Raw genomic sequence first — 13,785 nt, 5'->3', positions numbered from 1 at the left:
CTTTTATTGGTATTCAGTTTGTCACTTCACCGCATCTGAGGACCCCACAAAATTATGTGGGGACACAGGTTGAGAACCACTGATCCACACTAATCGCTCTCTCCACTCATGCCATGGCATGCAAGAAACTTGCTGTGGGGCGGTTGAGTGGGTGGGGGGCTGGCGATACTAAAGAAACAGAGACTGCATCAGACCGGGAACGCATCTGTGTCATTTTAGATTTCTTTGGCTATTCAAAAATAGCCGCGCTATGAGCTTGTAGATCTGCTATTTTGGAAAAATCGTTAAAATGTGTGCAAATCTTTGAATATATATATATATTTTTAAAGCGAACATTGTTAACTCAAATATTTGCTTCTGGGGGGTCCCTGGAACAACATATTTTGAGGTGGGGGTCCGCGGCCAAATATATATCGTCCTTGACATGAAAAGGTTTGAGCACCACAGATATTATAGCAACAGAAGTGTTTCAGAAAACTGTTAGGATTTAGAAGACGTTTCTAGAATCGTATCTCGGGTCTCAATGTGTTAAGGGACTTGATACTTTAGATTCAGTTTGTGACTGGAGGTGGTGCATTGCCGGAGGCCACTTTCTCTACATGGAGTCAGCTGCGGGGTCGCCAGAGGGACCAGTCTAATTGATCTGAGTGATTTATCAAATCAAAGGCATTCGTTGTGATGGAACACACAGCCATTTGTTCTTTGTTTCCCCTGCCGTCACCTTCAGATGAACTGCTCAAGTTGCCTCTTTGTTGGCAGCATTTTGGAAGAAAATAGAAGAAAAAAAGACGGGCAGGGAAACGTGTTGTTTGCCAACTCTTTTTTTCTGTTGATAAAATAATCATCACCTTTTCTCTCTCTCTTTTGTATGTTTTCTGCAGCCGTTTTGCAGTCCTTGATTTGGGAGAGCCCTCCCCAAATGCTTAATAAGCACACAAGGTTTTGCCAACTTCATTTAGTTTTTCTGTTTTTTTTTTCATATTTTAAGACGTCACAAAACAGTTATGTTCAACTAGAAAGTTGCGTTCAGTAGAGCCCGACTCATGCCAGATTTTGGGGTCTGACGCCCATCCAGATTTCGGAGAGTCCTAGCTCACTGATTTATATATTTATGAATGTATGTATGTATTTATTTATTCAATAGAAATGTCTAAAATAGCCAATCTACAAGCTCCGGGCTCCCGGGTCTGGGCTATAAACTGTGGTAGCCCAGAATATACTTAGGTTATAAAGCAGGCTAGGCTTTTAATACCTCCCTTTTTTATACCCTCACAGGCCAGATTACCTCCTCCCTCCTCAATCAAGGTACTAAAACGCATGTGCGTGCGAACAGGCAGGTAGCGATTGAAATAGAGCCAAAACAAATTGAGCCAAGACGCGTTGTGAGTTTTTAGATTGTTGAGTCTTGCCCCTGACTAACCCATATTACAATAAGAAAATACAACCAACAATAAAACTAATGGATAATAATAAATAATAATACTACTACTAATAATAAATTATTAAAACAATTAAATAAACCAAAACTGAAAAAAAAAAAATCACACCCAGTGTGAAGTGGGCGGTGTGTGGTCATCACAACATGACTCACTTAAAAACAACATAAAAGTGACAAAATGTGTCATGCGTTTCGCTAGCCAATCACAGTCCTGAATTTGCAAAGTCAGCCAATCACATTACAGCTAGTGGTGATGACACTAGCTGTAATGTGATTGGCTGACTTTGCAAAAGTATAGACTTGCATTGACTGTGGAAGGGTTAGTGTTGTAGACTGCGTTGTAGACTTTTGGCCAATCACGGTGCAGGATTGGTCAGTGTCCAAACCTCACTTATAGGGGGCGGTTACACCGCCCCAAAAAACAGAACTATAATTACTGTGACGTCCATATATAGGGATTTTTGGATTTATCAATATTTTTGAAGAACATTTCATCCGACCAACTTCCCATTCGGCACATTACTCCCTCGGGAGTAAGATGACCAAATGGACCCATTTGATTCCAGTTGTACACTCTAGGGTTAAATCAACACTGAATATTTTAGATTGGGGGCCCATAGTTTAAAAAAAAAGAAAGCTTTATAACTGTAGTTGAAGCCAGCTCAATGTGGAATGTTATTGCAAACTTTGAGTGTCTCTTTGTATCTTCATGTCACTGGCTTCCATTGAAAGAAAACTCAATGGTAGCCTATAGTTTTGTAGTTGCCAGAGTGAATGCAGCATCAGAGTTTGGGTGGTCCATAGAACCTCACGTTCTCCTCAGAGTTTGGGTGGTCCGTATAACCTCCAGCCCTCCAACTTGCCCACCTTGGTGAAGAAGGCCAGAGTTCCCAGGCCCAGACAGGCGGACGTTCCGGTCATTACGCTGTGGGTCCTGGCTCCCAGGAACACGCCCGAGGCACAGCCTCCGACCAAGTAGTTCACCGGGTCGCCACCGGGGGGAGCGTCACCTCGGGCCTGAGCGCTGAGACACGTTGCCATGCCGAAGATGGCTCCCAGCGATGCCATGGTGACGGTGGCGCCGGTGGCCCTCTGCAGAGCCGCCAGGGCGGAGTCGGGCTGGAACGCTACGATGTGATAGGCTGAACCTGCCAGACCTAGAGCGGTGCCGAGTTTGGTCGTGATCCATGTCTTCTCAACACAGTCCTTGCCCTCCTCCAGATCCCAGTAACCCATTTTTTTGGTCACGCAATGAATTACTTTGTCAAGTAAATTGAAGTACTTAACCAGGAGTGTCTTCTTATATCAGTGTAAACGTAAATGTTTCCGATGTTATCTGGTGGGATTCAAATTGTCAGCGGCTCCTGCCAAATATGGACGCTCATGATGTAACGGCTACAAAACGTGAAAGGTGTCAAAAGGTGAAACTTTCTCCATATACGGTTCTTGCCATGATGTCAGGGGAAGAATGCTATGTCCATCAGCCCTGTGCAGCGGTTGACAGTAACGAAGCACACTTACTCATGAGCACTGTGATTTTTCACTATTATTGATATTTTGGACTCGATTTAAGTACAGCAATGCATTAACATTGCTGTAGTTCACAATTGTACTTTTGAATACCTTTGTTCTGTTTCTTTTATCTTTTTGTATTCTTATTTATTACATGACATAACCGTTCATTATGTTGGCCATCGTCCCTCGCTCCGTTTTGAACCCGACCACTGATGAAGGTGACAGGCCAGAGCTCAGCTGAACCACGAAACAAAACTTGTTCTGCTATGTTCCTGTCTGTTCAAGAGAGAGAGAATCCCAAAACTCCAATAGGCCACCAACAAATAATTTAGAGCAACACATCAACAAAAGGAATTCCCATATATTTTACAGGAAAAGACACTTCAAATCACCCATTTTTTCATAGTATTTATATTCAAACAAAACTTGTTCTTTAACTAAATTCTTTAAAATAAACTGCTAAACCGTCACACCTCTGCCCTCCATCCATTTTTTCTTTCCTAATTACACACATTGCCAACTTTGCTTGCGGGGAGAGAGGGAGAGGAAAACATGTCCCTTTTAAGGCAGCACAAAAAAAAAAGGTCAAAACATGGCTTCTAGATAGTGTTACAGATTAGCGTGGCTGTCTGTTTAATTTATTTATCTATGCTGTTAAATAAGATCTTTAGTTTAATAGTGCATAGAGTTGTATAGTTGTTAGAGCGGGCTTAGGGATCCATGTCTGTTCGTTGTTGTTCTATCTATTATCCAAGTCTCTCACTCTATTGTCTTTTATCCATGATGTGTTATCTCAGTGAATGCATTGTATTTTACTCGTATTTCTCTTGTTTAACACAATGTTCAAATACATCAACAACACATTGTGCTTTGGTAGAGCCCATTGGCAGCATTGATGTGTTGTAATTAACCCATAAAAAACAGCAAAGCATTCTGTGTCATACTTACATACAACAATAGCAGATATACAAGCTCATAGCGCGCCACACTATGAACCTGTAGATCTACAGTTGGTGTCTACTGAGTTTGTCGTTGACTCGTTTCTCATGTGATTTTTTTTCCATCTCACTTGCTTCACTCAGCTGATTCACATCATGCAGTAAATCTAGTTCTTGTAGATAGATTTTTTTTTAAATTGTGAAAGTTTGTGCAAATCTTTGAATAAATGTATATATATATTTTTTAAAGCAAACATTTTTACTCAAATAGTTGCTTCTGGGGGTCCCTGGAAAAAGGTATTTTGAGCTGGGGTGGGGGGGTCCGCAGCCAAATACATATAATTTTGGGTGGTCCTGAAGTCTAAATGGGTTAAGATTGAGACGAGCATATACTTACACTTTGGGTTTGTTACCTTCCATCTGCAAGGCTTGAGACGGGGGGATACTGGACTACAACGGCTGAACTGGACTACAGGCGGAGGCACGAGGGGGCCCTCAGTAGCGGTAGTGGTCGGGTTTGAAGGGTCCGTCGCGGGGCAGACCAAGGTACTTGGCCTGTTTCTCGGACAGTTTGGTCAACTTCACTCCCAGCTTGTCGAGGTGAGCCGCCGCTACCTCCTCGTCCAGCTTCTTGGGCAGGAAGTGGACCCCCAGCGGGTACTCGCCCGTGTTCTTCCACAGCTCCATCTGAGCGAGCACCTGGTTGGTGAAGGAGTTGCTCATGACGAACGAAGGGTGTCCCATGGCACAGCCCAGGTTGACCAGCTTGCCCTCGGCCAGCACGATGACGTGGCGACCGCTCTTCAGGCGGTAGCGGTCGACCTGCGGCTTAATGTTGACCTTCTCGGCAGCGTTGGCGTTCAGCCAGGCCACGTCGATCTCGCAGTCAAAATGGCCGATGTTGCAGACGATGGCGTCGTCCTTCATGCCCTCGAGGTGACTTCCCAGGATGACGTCCTCGCAGCCGGTGGTCGTCACGAAGATGTTTCCCTCCTTGCAGGCCTCCTCCATCGTGGTCACCTCGTACCCTTCCATGGCGGCCTGCAGGGCGTTGATGGGGTCGACCTCGGTGACGATGACGCGCGCCCCGAAGCCCCGCAGTGCCTGAGCGCAGCCCTTCCCCACGTCGCCGTACCCCGCTACCACCGCCACCTTCCCCGCGATCATCACGTCGGTCGCGCGCTTGATGCCGTCAATCAGAGACTCCCGGCAGCCGTACAGGTTGTCGAACTTGCTCTTGGTGACGGAGTCGTTGACGTTGATGGCCGGCACCTTGAGCTTTCCGCTCCGCGACATCTTGTACAGGTTGTGGACCCCCGTGGTGGTCTGCTCCGACAGGCCGCGGATGCCCGCCAGCAGTTTGGGATACTTGGTGTGCACCAGTTTGGTGAGGTCCCCTCCGTCGTCCAGGATCATGTTGAGAGGGTGGCCGTCCCTGAAGTACAGGGTCTGCTCGATGCACCACACGAACTCCTCGTCCGTCTCGCCCTTCCACGCGTACACAGCGACGCCGGCCTCTGCGATGGCCGCGGCGGCGTGATCCTGCGTGGAGAAGACGTTGCAGCTGGACCACTGGACCTCGGCGCCCAGGGCGGTGAGCGTCTCGATGAGCACGGCGGTCTGCAGGGTCATGTGCAGGCAGCCGGCGATGCGGGCGCCCTTCAGCGGCTTGGACGTGCCGTACGTCTCCCTCATCTTCATCAGACCCGGCATCTCATTCTCTGCTATGTCGACGGCCTTGCGCCCCCACTCGGCCAGGCCGATGTCGGCCACTTTGAAGGGCATCTTCTCGGAGGACATGGTTGTTGGTTCTTCTTGTGTTGGGTTCTTGTGTGGTTGGTTGGTTTCCTGCGCGCTTCCGTCTGGTTCTGGCTCTGCAGGTGCAGGTATGTGCGGCTTCGGTGCGGGGGAAGGCTACTTTCGAATACTTAAGTATTTTTTAAAGCACGTACTTTGGAACACTAAAGTATTTTAAAAGCTAAATGAAAATGCTTTCAAACATATTGCACTCTTGAGGATTGATTGTCCAAACATCGACATGCAATCTATAAGGACAATCTGTCCATAACTTGACATAGGTGTGAATGCCCAAATATGGGCGCTTACATCACAAGTGATGTCACCAACAAAAAGTGAAAGGTGTGTGACAGGAAACTTATGCCATACATGGTTCTTGCCATGATGTCAGAAACAAGTAAGTATTCACATCACCCCTGCGCAGTGCTGGACAGTATAACCCATTCCCATGGTTTATATGTATGGCTCTTCTGAGGTTCTCCTCTGGAAACCAGACCTCCCTGGTGGTGTTGAAGACTCCTGTTGCATTAATAACTGCATTCACAGACTTTGAGCCACTTGCAAAGAGACAAAAGTTTGAATTGGGTACCCAGAGATCTCTACCAACTTCTCTCACAGATAACGAGACAGTGGATCAAGAAAGGAGAGCGAACAACAAAGGACTGACAGAAATGGATAAGAGGTCAAAGAGTGGACAAGCAGGACTGCGTGGAGTACAAGCCTTCTTTTCAGGCTCCTCCTCCTTGACTGCTGGCAGACGCGGCGGTCGAGACGACTCTCCAGAGGAACGAGGAGGTGGTGGAGGCGTGGGAAGTCCTCCTGACTCTGATGACCGGCCAAATGCCACATGGCTGGGAACCCCCGTCAGTGAGCTTAGAAGAATGCCAGAGTGTGGCCAACCCCTACCTCGGTTGCGGGACTCTCCTGGCCAGCACACAGTCATGATAAGGACAGACCTTCTTCAAAATGGCAAAGATCCAGTTCCATATCCCAGCATGTTCCAGGATGCCTGGGATAACGTTCATGTGAAGATGCCCTGTTCACTCATGAACTTGTTTGCTGTGTTAAATGAGGAAACACGAGACCTGCAAAGTCATAGCAGATGGGAACTGATCCAGGAAACTTTGACAGAGGAATTTGCAAGCTCACAAGATGTGGAGAACTCAATATTGAAATACAATACTGCACATGCCAAGAAGTGGGACTTCACAGCATTGCATTTGTACTGCAATAAGGTCCTGGAGCCTGATGCTGCAGAACATCTGCTGGGTTCGATGCTGCCAGATGTGGTGCAATTGGCACTGAGAGCCTCTGAGCTTTGTACCAAGCCGATACCTCTCCTTAAAGAAGGGATGAGCCACTCCATCACCATGTCTCAGGAGCAGGTGGGGTGTCTGCTGGCCAACGCCTTCTTCTGCACCTTTCCCAGACGCAACTCCAGGAAGTCTGAGTACGCCAACTACCCAGACATCAACTTCTCCAGGTTGTTCGAGGCCTCTCCAAAGACGGCTTCTCCAAGATTTGAGAAGATTGAGAAACTCACAACTCTGATGTGCTATTTCAAAAGTATCACTGAGCAAAAGCCTACTGGTCTTGTAACATTCACAAGAAAATGTTTGGATAGACCTCCTGACTGGAAAAGCTCACAGTCTCGGCTCACAAAGCTGCACATTACGTGTGAAGGGACCATCGAGGACGATGGCTACGGAATGCTCCAGGTGGATTTCGCCAACCGGTTTGTGGGAGGGGGTGTGACGTCTTCCGGGCTGGTCCAGGAGGAGATCCGTTTCCTGATCAACCCGGAGCTCATCGCGTCCCGCCTCTTCACCGAAGCCCTGGGCCACAACGAGTGCCTCATCATCACAGGCACTCAGCAGTACAGTGAATACACAGGCTACGCACAAAGCTACAAATGGGCCGGCAGGCATGACGACGCAACGCCAAGGGACAACTGGCGGAGAAATTGCTCTGAAATTGTGGCCATCGATGCACTGCTGTTCCACAGCTTTCTGGAACAGTTTCAACCTGCCAGGATCAAGAGAGAAATGAATAAGGCCTACTGCGGCTTTGCTCGCCCAGGGGAAAGAAGAGAGAATCTCTCTGCGGTGGCCACAGGGAACTGGGGCTGCGGTGCGTTTGGGGGAGACGCTCGACTCAAAGCTCTGCTCCAGATGCTAGCAGCTGCTGAGGCTGGACGAGATGTGGCCTATTTCACCTTTGGTGACAGCAAACTCATGACGGACATCCACAAGTTGCACTCGTTCCTCACCCAGAGGTGCATCAGCGTCGGGGACGTTTATGATCTCCTGGGGCGGTACAGCTCCCTGTGTAAGAGCTGCCTCGGCCGGCGCCCTAATGTCAACCTCTACGACTTCATCTACCAGGAGGTCAGCTCCTCCTTCCCGACGTCCCGCGGCTCAAACGGGGGCTCAGCCAAGCAGCCTCGATGAGTCACTGTGCCTGACATTCCCGAAGGCATACAGCACTGTAACAGATCAATTCCTGATTTACATTTAGGTGCGCGCAGGTGTGACACGCAACCGAGTATAACCCAGGCTTAATGTGGCAAAAGCGTTCTCTTTCTGCCTTCCAATAAAATACAATTAAAAACTTTTTTTTTCTTTTTTTTTTTTCTGTCCTCACATGAACACTGAATTTAAAATGGTGGACGTATAAAATGCCATTTAATCTATTTCACAGCTCAAACTGGAAACCTATGAGGCATGCGTATCATCGACAGGAACAGCAAACAGAATTCAAGTCGAGAATAAGCTGTGTTTGGCGCTGGGCTAAAAGCTGCTGTTTATTTTGCTACGGCTGCTGCTAATACTACTCCGATGGATTGAGCTTCGACGCGACACAATTGCGATTTTTAATGGTGAAGCAAAGGTTGCCGTCCATCTTCTGAGTTTGTCATGTTGCCTGTCAGAAATCAAGTTAAAGGAAAAAAACAAACCAATAGAATAGGCTTGGCAAAGCTCGGTGCAGTCTCAGGAAAGACACTTGATTTAAAGAGCAGTCCAGCTCTTAGGGAAATAGGCTTTTAGCCTCTGTAGGTTAACTTATATTGGCAATAACACTGTAGCTCAGATATTGCCTGCACGCCATACCTTTTTGCGGTGTGCTTTCTGATACAATGAATATCAGATATCTAAATAATGAATCAAACAACTTAAAAACTCTCTGGGGGGGCTCACAAAGGCCTGAGTAGACGATAAAACAACCAATTTCTTTTTTTGAAAGTGAAATATCCCTTTTAAGAAGCGGGGCCACCTACAGTCAGGGTTGCCAGATCTGCTTATTATAATTCACCCGCAAGATTTTATTTGAAAATAGCCGATCTACAAGCTCACAACGCTTCGCATCGCGACAATACTTTTGTACTTTAACTCAAGTAAATCTTGAATTCTGGACTTTTACTTGTAACAGAGTATTTCTATTTTGCAGTATTGGTACTTTGGTAACTTAAGTAAATCAATCATTTGAGTACTTTTTCCACCACTGCTCAGCGGTGGAAGAAAATACTTGATTTCTGTAAAATAAAATAAATAAAAAGTCTACAGAATGAACATGTGTCCATGCATGAATCAGGTTAAAGTTGTCTGATTAAGGAAAAAATAATGTTTTATTTAACTCCAATGAGTCTGATTTTTACATACATTTATTAACAGTCGTTACATTAAAGCTGTACTATGTAACTTTCCTCTTCTACCTTGAACCCGGACTCCCGCCCAAGTTCTGTATTTTTTTTACCATTGGTCTAATAGAGCCTGCCTGCTTGCTCAGGGTATACATATAATCTTGACCTTCAGGTCAAAATTCACGTCAAAACAGAAACAGGATCGTGTCAGACTCACCTAGGCACAGGATGTGAATGTCTCAATAGAAGAGCAGGGAGACCAAATACAACCACCTTAATTGTACAAGTTTTATTGTATTAACATACTCTACCATACAGATTGTATAAGTTATATTGTATTAACATACTCTACCATACAGATTGTATAAGTTATATTGTATTAACATACTCTACCATACAGATTGTATAAGTTATATTGTATTAACATACTCTACCATACAGATTGTATAAGTTATATTATATTATAACATATAATTAACACACGTTATTCATTTTACATAGTGGCGCATTAAGTATTTATTGTCTCCGCCAGGCCGAAGGCATGGTGGAGAGTATGTTTTCACTTTGTCCGTCCGTGTGTGTGTCCGTCCAGTGACATCACAATATTGTCCGTCCGTGTGTCCGTCCAGCTCCATACATGGGCACATGGTCTGTGAACACCTAACATTGGTCAAGCTTCACGTGACACCACAATATGTAATATAAATAGTTAAGACAGAATCAATCAGGAACAGTTTTACCACCTCGCCTGGCGGAGACCTGTGCTCCGAGGAGCACATTTTCTAGTTTGGATATGATTTTGCCTCATCTGTGGATTCCTCATTAATTTGGTGATAGTTTGGTTCCAAATGTAAATATCCTTTTCTTTTTAATAATGTGATTAATTCCAGGAATTCATGGGATTAATTAGTAAAACATGTGTAATTGTTTGAAAAAACTGCATCCATGAGATTCCATCTGTCAGAGTTCAATCTGGGAACCCCTCGCCAACTGACAAGGAAAAACAGCGACCTCTGCTGTTTGACACTATGTCAGTTAGCTCTGGGAGGAAGAAAACGGAGCACACGTGCGCAAGGAAAACGGGGTTTTGGTCTGCCTTCAGCGCATCACTTCCGGGTGGTGCGACTATGTTTTCATTCCCACTAACAATATTTCTATACAGAACACTAACACCACTTCTCCCAGAGAACATGGATCGTTTTGGTTATAAGCCCACTTGTTTCTATGATGAAAGAGTAAGTTAAAATGTGAATATCTTTCCGTAGTTTTGTCTGCTCCGAGGACGCTATTGTTAAATTAGTTTCGGTTTGTTTCTAGTAGGGAAGGATCGACGGACACGTGAATCCCGCCCACTACATTTGATTGGGTAAAGCGCGGCCTGCTTCCTGATCTGAAGGCACGCCCATTGTGTACACGTTATGACGAACCTCCCCGACAGATTCCAACGCAGAGCAGAATCTGTTCTTGAGAGATTACTCAGAGTTACAGATCTGTAAGGGTCCATTTAGACGTTAGGAACCAGTGAACAGAAAGAAGCACATGTTGGTAGACTAGATCAGGTGACTAATAGGCGAAGAACAAAAAAAGACCTTCATTAATCCTGCAGGGAAATTCAGTCTCAGCTTCATCCAGCTGCTGGCTGGGGGGGGGCAACGTGGTGACCCTTTGTTCAACCAAAACAACCGGTTTACAGACTATAGAGCATTACTTAATTCTACCTTAAAACATTATACCTCCGAGGATACACAGTCCTCTTTTCTCCATTTTCAAGCCATAAACTGGTAAGAGAAAGTATCCGTGTCTCAGTTACAAAGCAGCAAAAAAAGAGAAAATAAAAGGGTAATAAAAAAAAAAACTAAATGTAAAGGTTCGTTGCACATCTATGCAGATGGAGATTTTGAATCCGCCCCTCTAGATGCGCTGGGGCAGGCTACAGACCTCATAACTACTCAAGGACCCGTGTGCGTATGTTTGTAGGATTTTAGTTTCTGCCCCCCCCATCTTAAAGCTCCCGGTCAAACCGCTCTGCCTCCAGTCGCCGGGGTCCGTAGAGCAGAACGTAGGCGATGTGCCAGTCTCCGCCGCCGGACAGCCGCTGGATGTCCTCCGGGGACACCATGGTCACCTGGTCGTCGTCGAACTTGTACCACTCGTCCTCCTTCCTCTTGACCCACCCGACGTAGTGACCCGACGCGCTGGAGCGGCCCTTGTGCGTCAGCACCGCCTGGAGGTCGTAGTAGCCACTATTGTTGGAACCGAGGTCGTCGGCGAAGGAGTAAGGCTGGTATTTAACGTCCAGCGGCGGCGCGTCTTCCGTTTTCTTCGACTTTCGCTGCTGCTGCTTCTCCAGCTTCTTGTCCTCCGCCTCCTTGAACCTCATCCTGACGGACAACAGCTTCTCCTGGAGCTCGGCGGTGCACAGCTCGTAGGCGTCCAGCATGAGGGGGAACTTGACGTCCTTGAGGACTTTGGCGTTGACCGACTTCCGCTCTTTGTAGAAGAAACGCACCATCTGGACGGTCAGGTAGGCTGGCAGGCGGCTGATCTTGGAGGATTTGGTGTACACAGCGTTTCTCTCCAAAGACGGGGACAGCTTGGTGATTTCCTCCTGCAGACGGAGTCTCAGTCCCGTGGCGAGGTACTTCACCTCCTGGTTGATGAAGCAGCTCAGCTGGAGCTGGCTTTCCTTGCCCTTCTTTTGCTCCTCTTCCTCGGACTCGGTGCACCTCATGGTGGTTTCGAACTCCACGCCGAAGTACTGGTCGATGAACTTCTTGGGGGTGGCTCTGCTCTTGATGGAGTCGGTCTCCGTTGGAGCCGGGTCCAGCTTCTGCTGAAGGACGCCCATCATCTGCAGCCAGCACTCGTTGGCGTCCTGCTGGAGGTACTGGCCCTGGTCGCCCTTCTCGGCGAACTGGGGAAAGGCCGTGTGAAACAACTTGAGAAAAACGACGGACGAGAGGCTGGAGGACGATCTGTCCATGGTGTCGTATAGGTCGCGGAGGGCCGCCGTGAGGTACTGGGCGGGCTCGTTGCCCCCTTGCGGAGGAGGACCCGAGTACCTTCTGAGGGCGTCCTTGAGCTCGGGCACGGAGCGCAGACACTGCATGGTGGCGTTCAGGTAGCAGGTGTTGCCCAGGTTGGCCAGCCCGCAGGGCAGCTCCAGCGCAGAGGCCAGCTGCTCCTCGGTCATGTCCTCTAGAAAGGTGGGCTGGACGGCAGGCTCCACGGGCAGGCTGTCGGCGGAGCCCACCATCAGCAGGGTCATCCCGTTCTTCAGCTTGATGTCGCCCCACCGGTCGTCCCGCAGCGTGCCTCCCTTCACCATGACCTTCTGCCTCTCCGGTTGAACCCCCGTCAGGGCGAACAGCTGAGCCTTGAACACCATGGGCGGCTCTTCCACGTTCAGCTCCACCGCGTCAAACTTCTCCCTCCCCCATTTCACATTCACTGAATATACCGACATGTTTTGGTTCCGCTTTAGTTCTTTCGTGAACTCTAGTTCAATGCGTGTGTAGTGTTAGCTACGAATAATAGTTTATCAAAAAAGCCAGCCAAAGATCAAAACTGGCAACCCAACCCTTCTAGCTCCAAGGGAAAGATTCTCTGAGAAATGTCTAATTAAAAGTCAGTCTTGAAGTGAGGCCAGACGGTAGAGGAGTCTCCTTATATAGTGGACTTCCGCTATGAAGAGCCAATCACAAGCCAGCATGGGAAATGTACCCACCAATCATGTCCTTGTCCTTGTGCAAACCTTTTTAGCATTAAATGCTCACAGACACACACCAATACATGGACACAGACAATCCACCCAATGTCTAATAAAATACAAATAATCTAAATACCTCCAGTTCACTTTGTTACACTCTATACTTTTTGAAATATTTATGGAAGTCAATTATCCTCTGATTGCCCAAATTTGGGCATGGATCACGCCATGGGCTAGCCTCTTCCAGAGCCAGGCTGTTGAAGAGGCTGGGAATGAATGGTGGTTGGATCAGGCTGAAACCATGCCCAAATATCGACACTATGGAGTCATACGTCACATTTTTGTCATAGATACTGGCGCCATAGAACTGACCACATTAATTTCGAGATCCACAACGGGTCCATTTGGTTCTGTTTGTACACCCTCAGAGTTACGTTAACACCGTGGGGTTTTACAGTGTAGATTGGGATCCCAGACACGACCCATTTGTACACTCTGGTTGTTATAGACCTGCAAGGCTTCAAACAAGTCCACAGGACTTTTCTTTCCTTTTAGCTTTAATGTCTAATTGTTCTACATGCTGTATACATTTCTGGATAATAAAGTATTCAATCAATCAATCAATCAGTGTGGGTCCACCGCTCCACTGCTTCATGTGTGCACGAGCGAGGGTCCACAGCTTCCTGACTGACTGGTGACAGCATGTGGGTGAGACAGGAGGAGAGGTGAGACAGCTTCCACAGACATG

The 13,785-nt window shown here is 47.1% G+C and overlaps 4 protein-coding genes across 4 annotated transcripts; 1 reads left to right on the top strand and 3 right to left on the bottom strand.

The window, feature by feature from the left end:
• Positions 1 to 2,257: 2,257 nt before the first annotated feature.
• Positions 2,258 to 2,674, bottom strand: LOC311035811 (NADH dehydrogenase [ubiquinone] 1 alpha subcomplex subunit 11-like; the record flags this gene model as incomplete). The annotated part of the gene is made up of 1 exon (XM_084044269.1): positions 2,258 to 2,674. The coding sequence occupies one exon, from the start codon at positions 2,672 to 2,674 to the stop codon at positions 2,258 to 2,260; it is 417 nt and encodes a 138-aa protein (XP_083900395.1).
• A 1,712-nt stretch (positions 2,675 to 4,386) lies between these two features.
• LOC311035806 (adenosylhomocysteinase B-like) lies at positions 4,387 to 5,619 on the bottom strand (the record flags this gene model as incomplete). Its single annotated transcript, XM_084044264.1, has 1 exon — positions 4,387 to 5,619. Exon 1 carries the CDS (start codon positions 5,602 to 5,604, stop codon positions 4,387 to 4,389), a length of 1,218 nt encoding a protein of 405 aa, XP_083900390.1. The 5' UTR covers positions 5,605 to 5,619.
• Positions 5,620 to 6,149: 530 nt separating this feature from the next.
• LOC311036158 (poly(ADP-ribose) glycohydrolase-like) lies at positions 6,150 to 8,138 on the top strand (the record flags this gene model as incomplete). Its single annotated transcript, XM_084044685.1, has 1 exon — positions 6,150 to 8,138. One exon carries the CDS (start codon positions 6,150 to 6,152, stop codon positions 8,136 to 8,138), a length of 1,989 nt encoding a protein of 662 aa, XP_083900811.1.
• Positions 8,139 to 11,330: 3,192 nt separating this feature from the next.
• Positions 11,331 to 12,794, bottom strand: LOC311036157 (ubiquitin carboxyl-terminal hydrolase 14-like; the record flags this gene model as incomplete). Its single annotated transcript, XM_084044684.1, has 1 exon — positions 11,331 to 12,794. One exon carries the CDS (start codon positions 12,792 to 12,794, stop codon positions 11,331 to 11,333), a length of 1,464 nt encoding a protein of 487 aa, XP_083900810.1.
• Positions 12,795 to 13,785: the final 991 nt, after the last annotated feature.

Source organism: Gymnoscopelus microlampas (genome assembly GCF_963454915.1).
Source record: "Gymnoscopelus microlampas genome assembly, chromosome: 20".
Taxonomy (NCBI): Eukaryota; Metazoa; Chordata; class Actinopteri; order Myctophiformes; family Myctophidae; genus Gymnoscopelus; species Gymnoscopelus microlampas.
The sequence above is the reverse complement of the archived record's forward strand: the minus strand, read 5'-3'. Positions and strand labels throughout refer to the sequence as shown.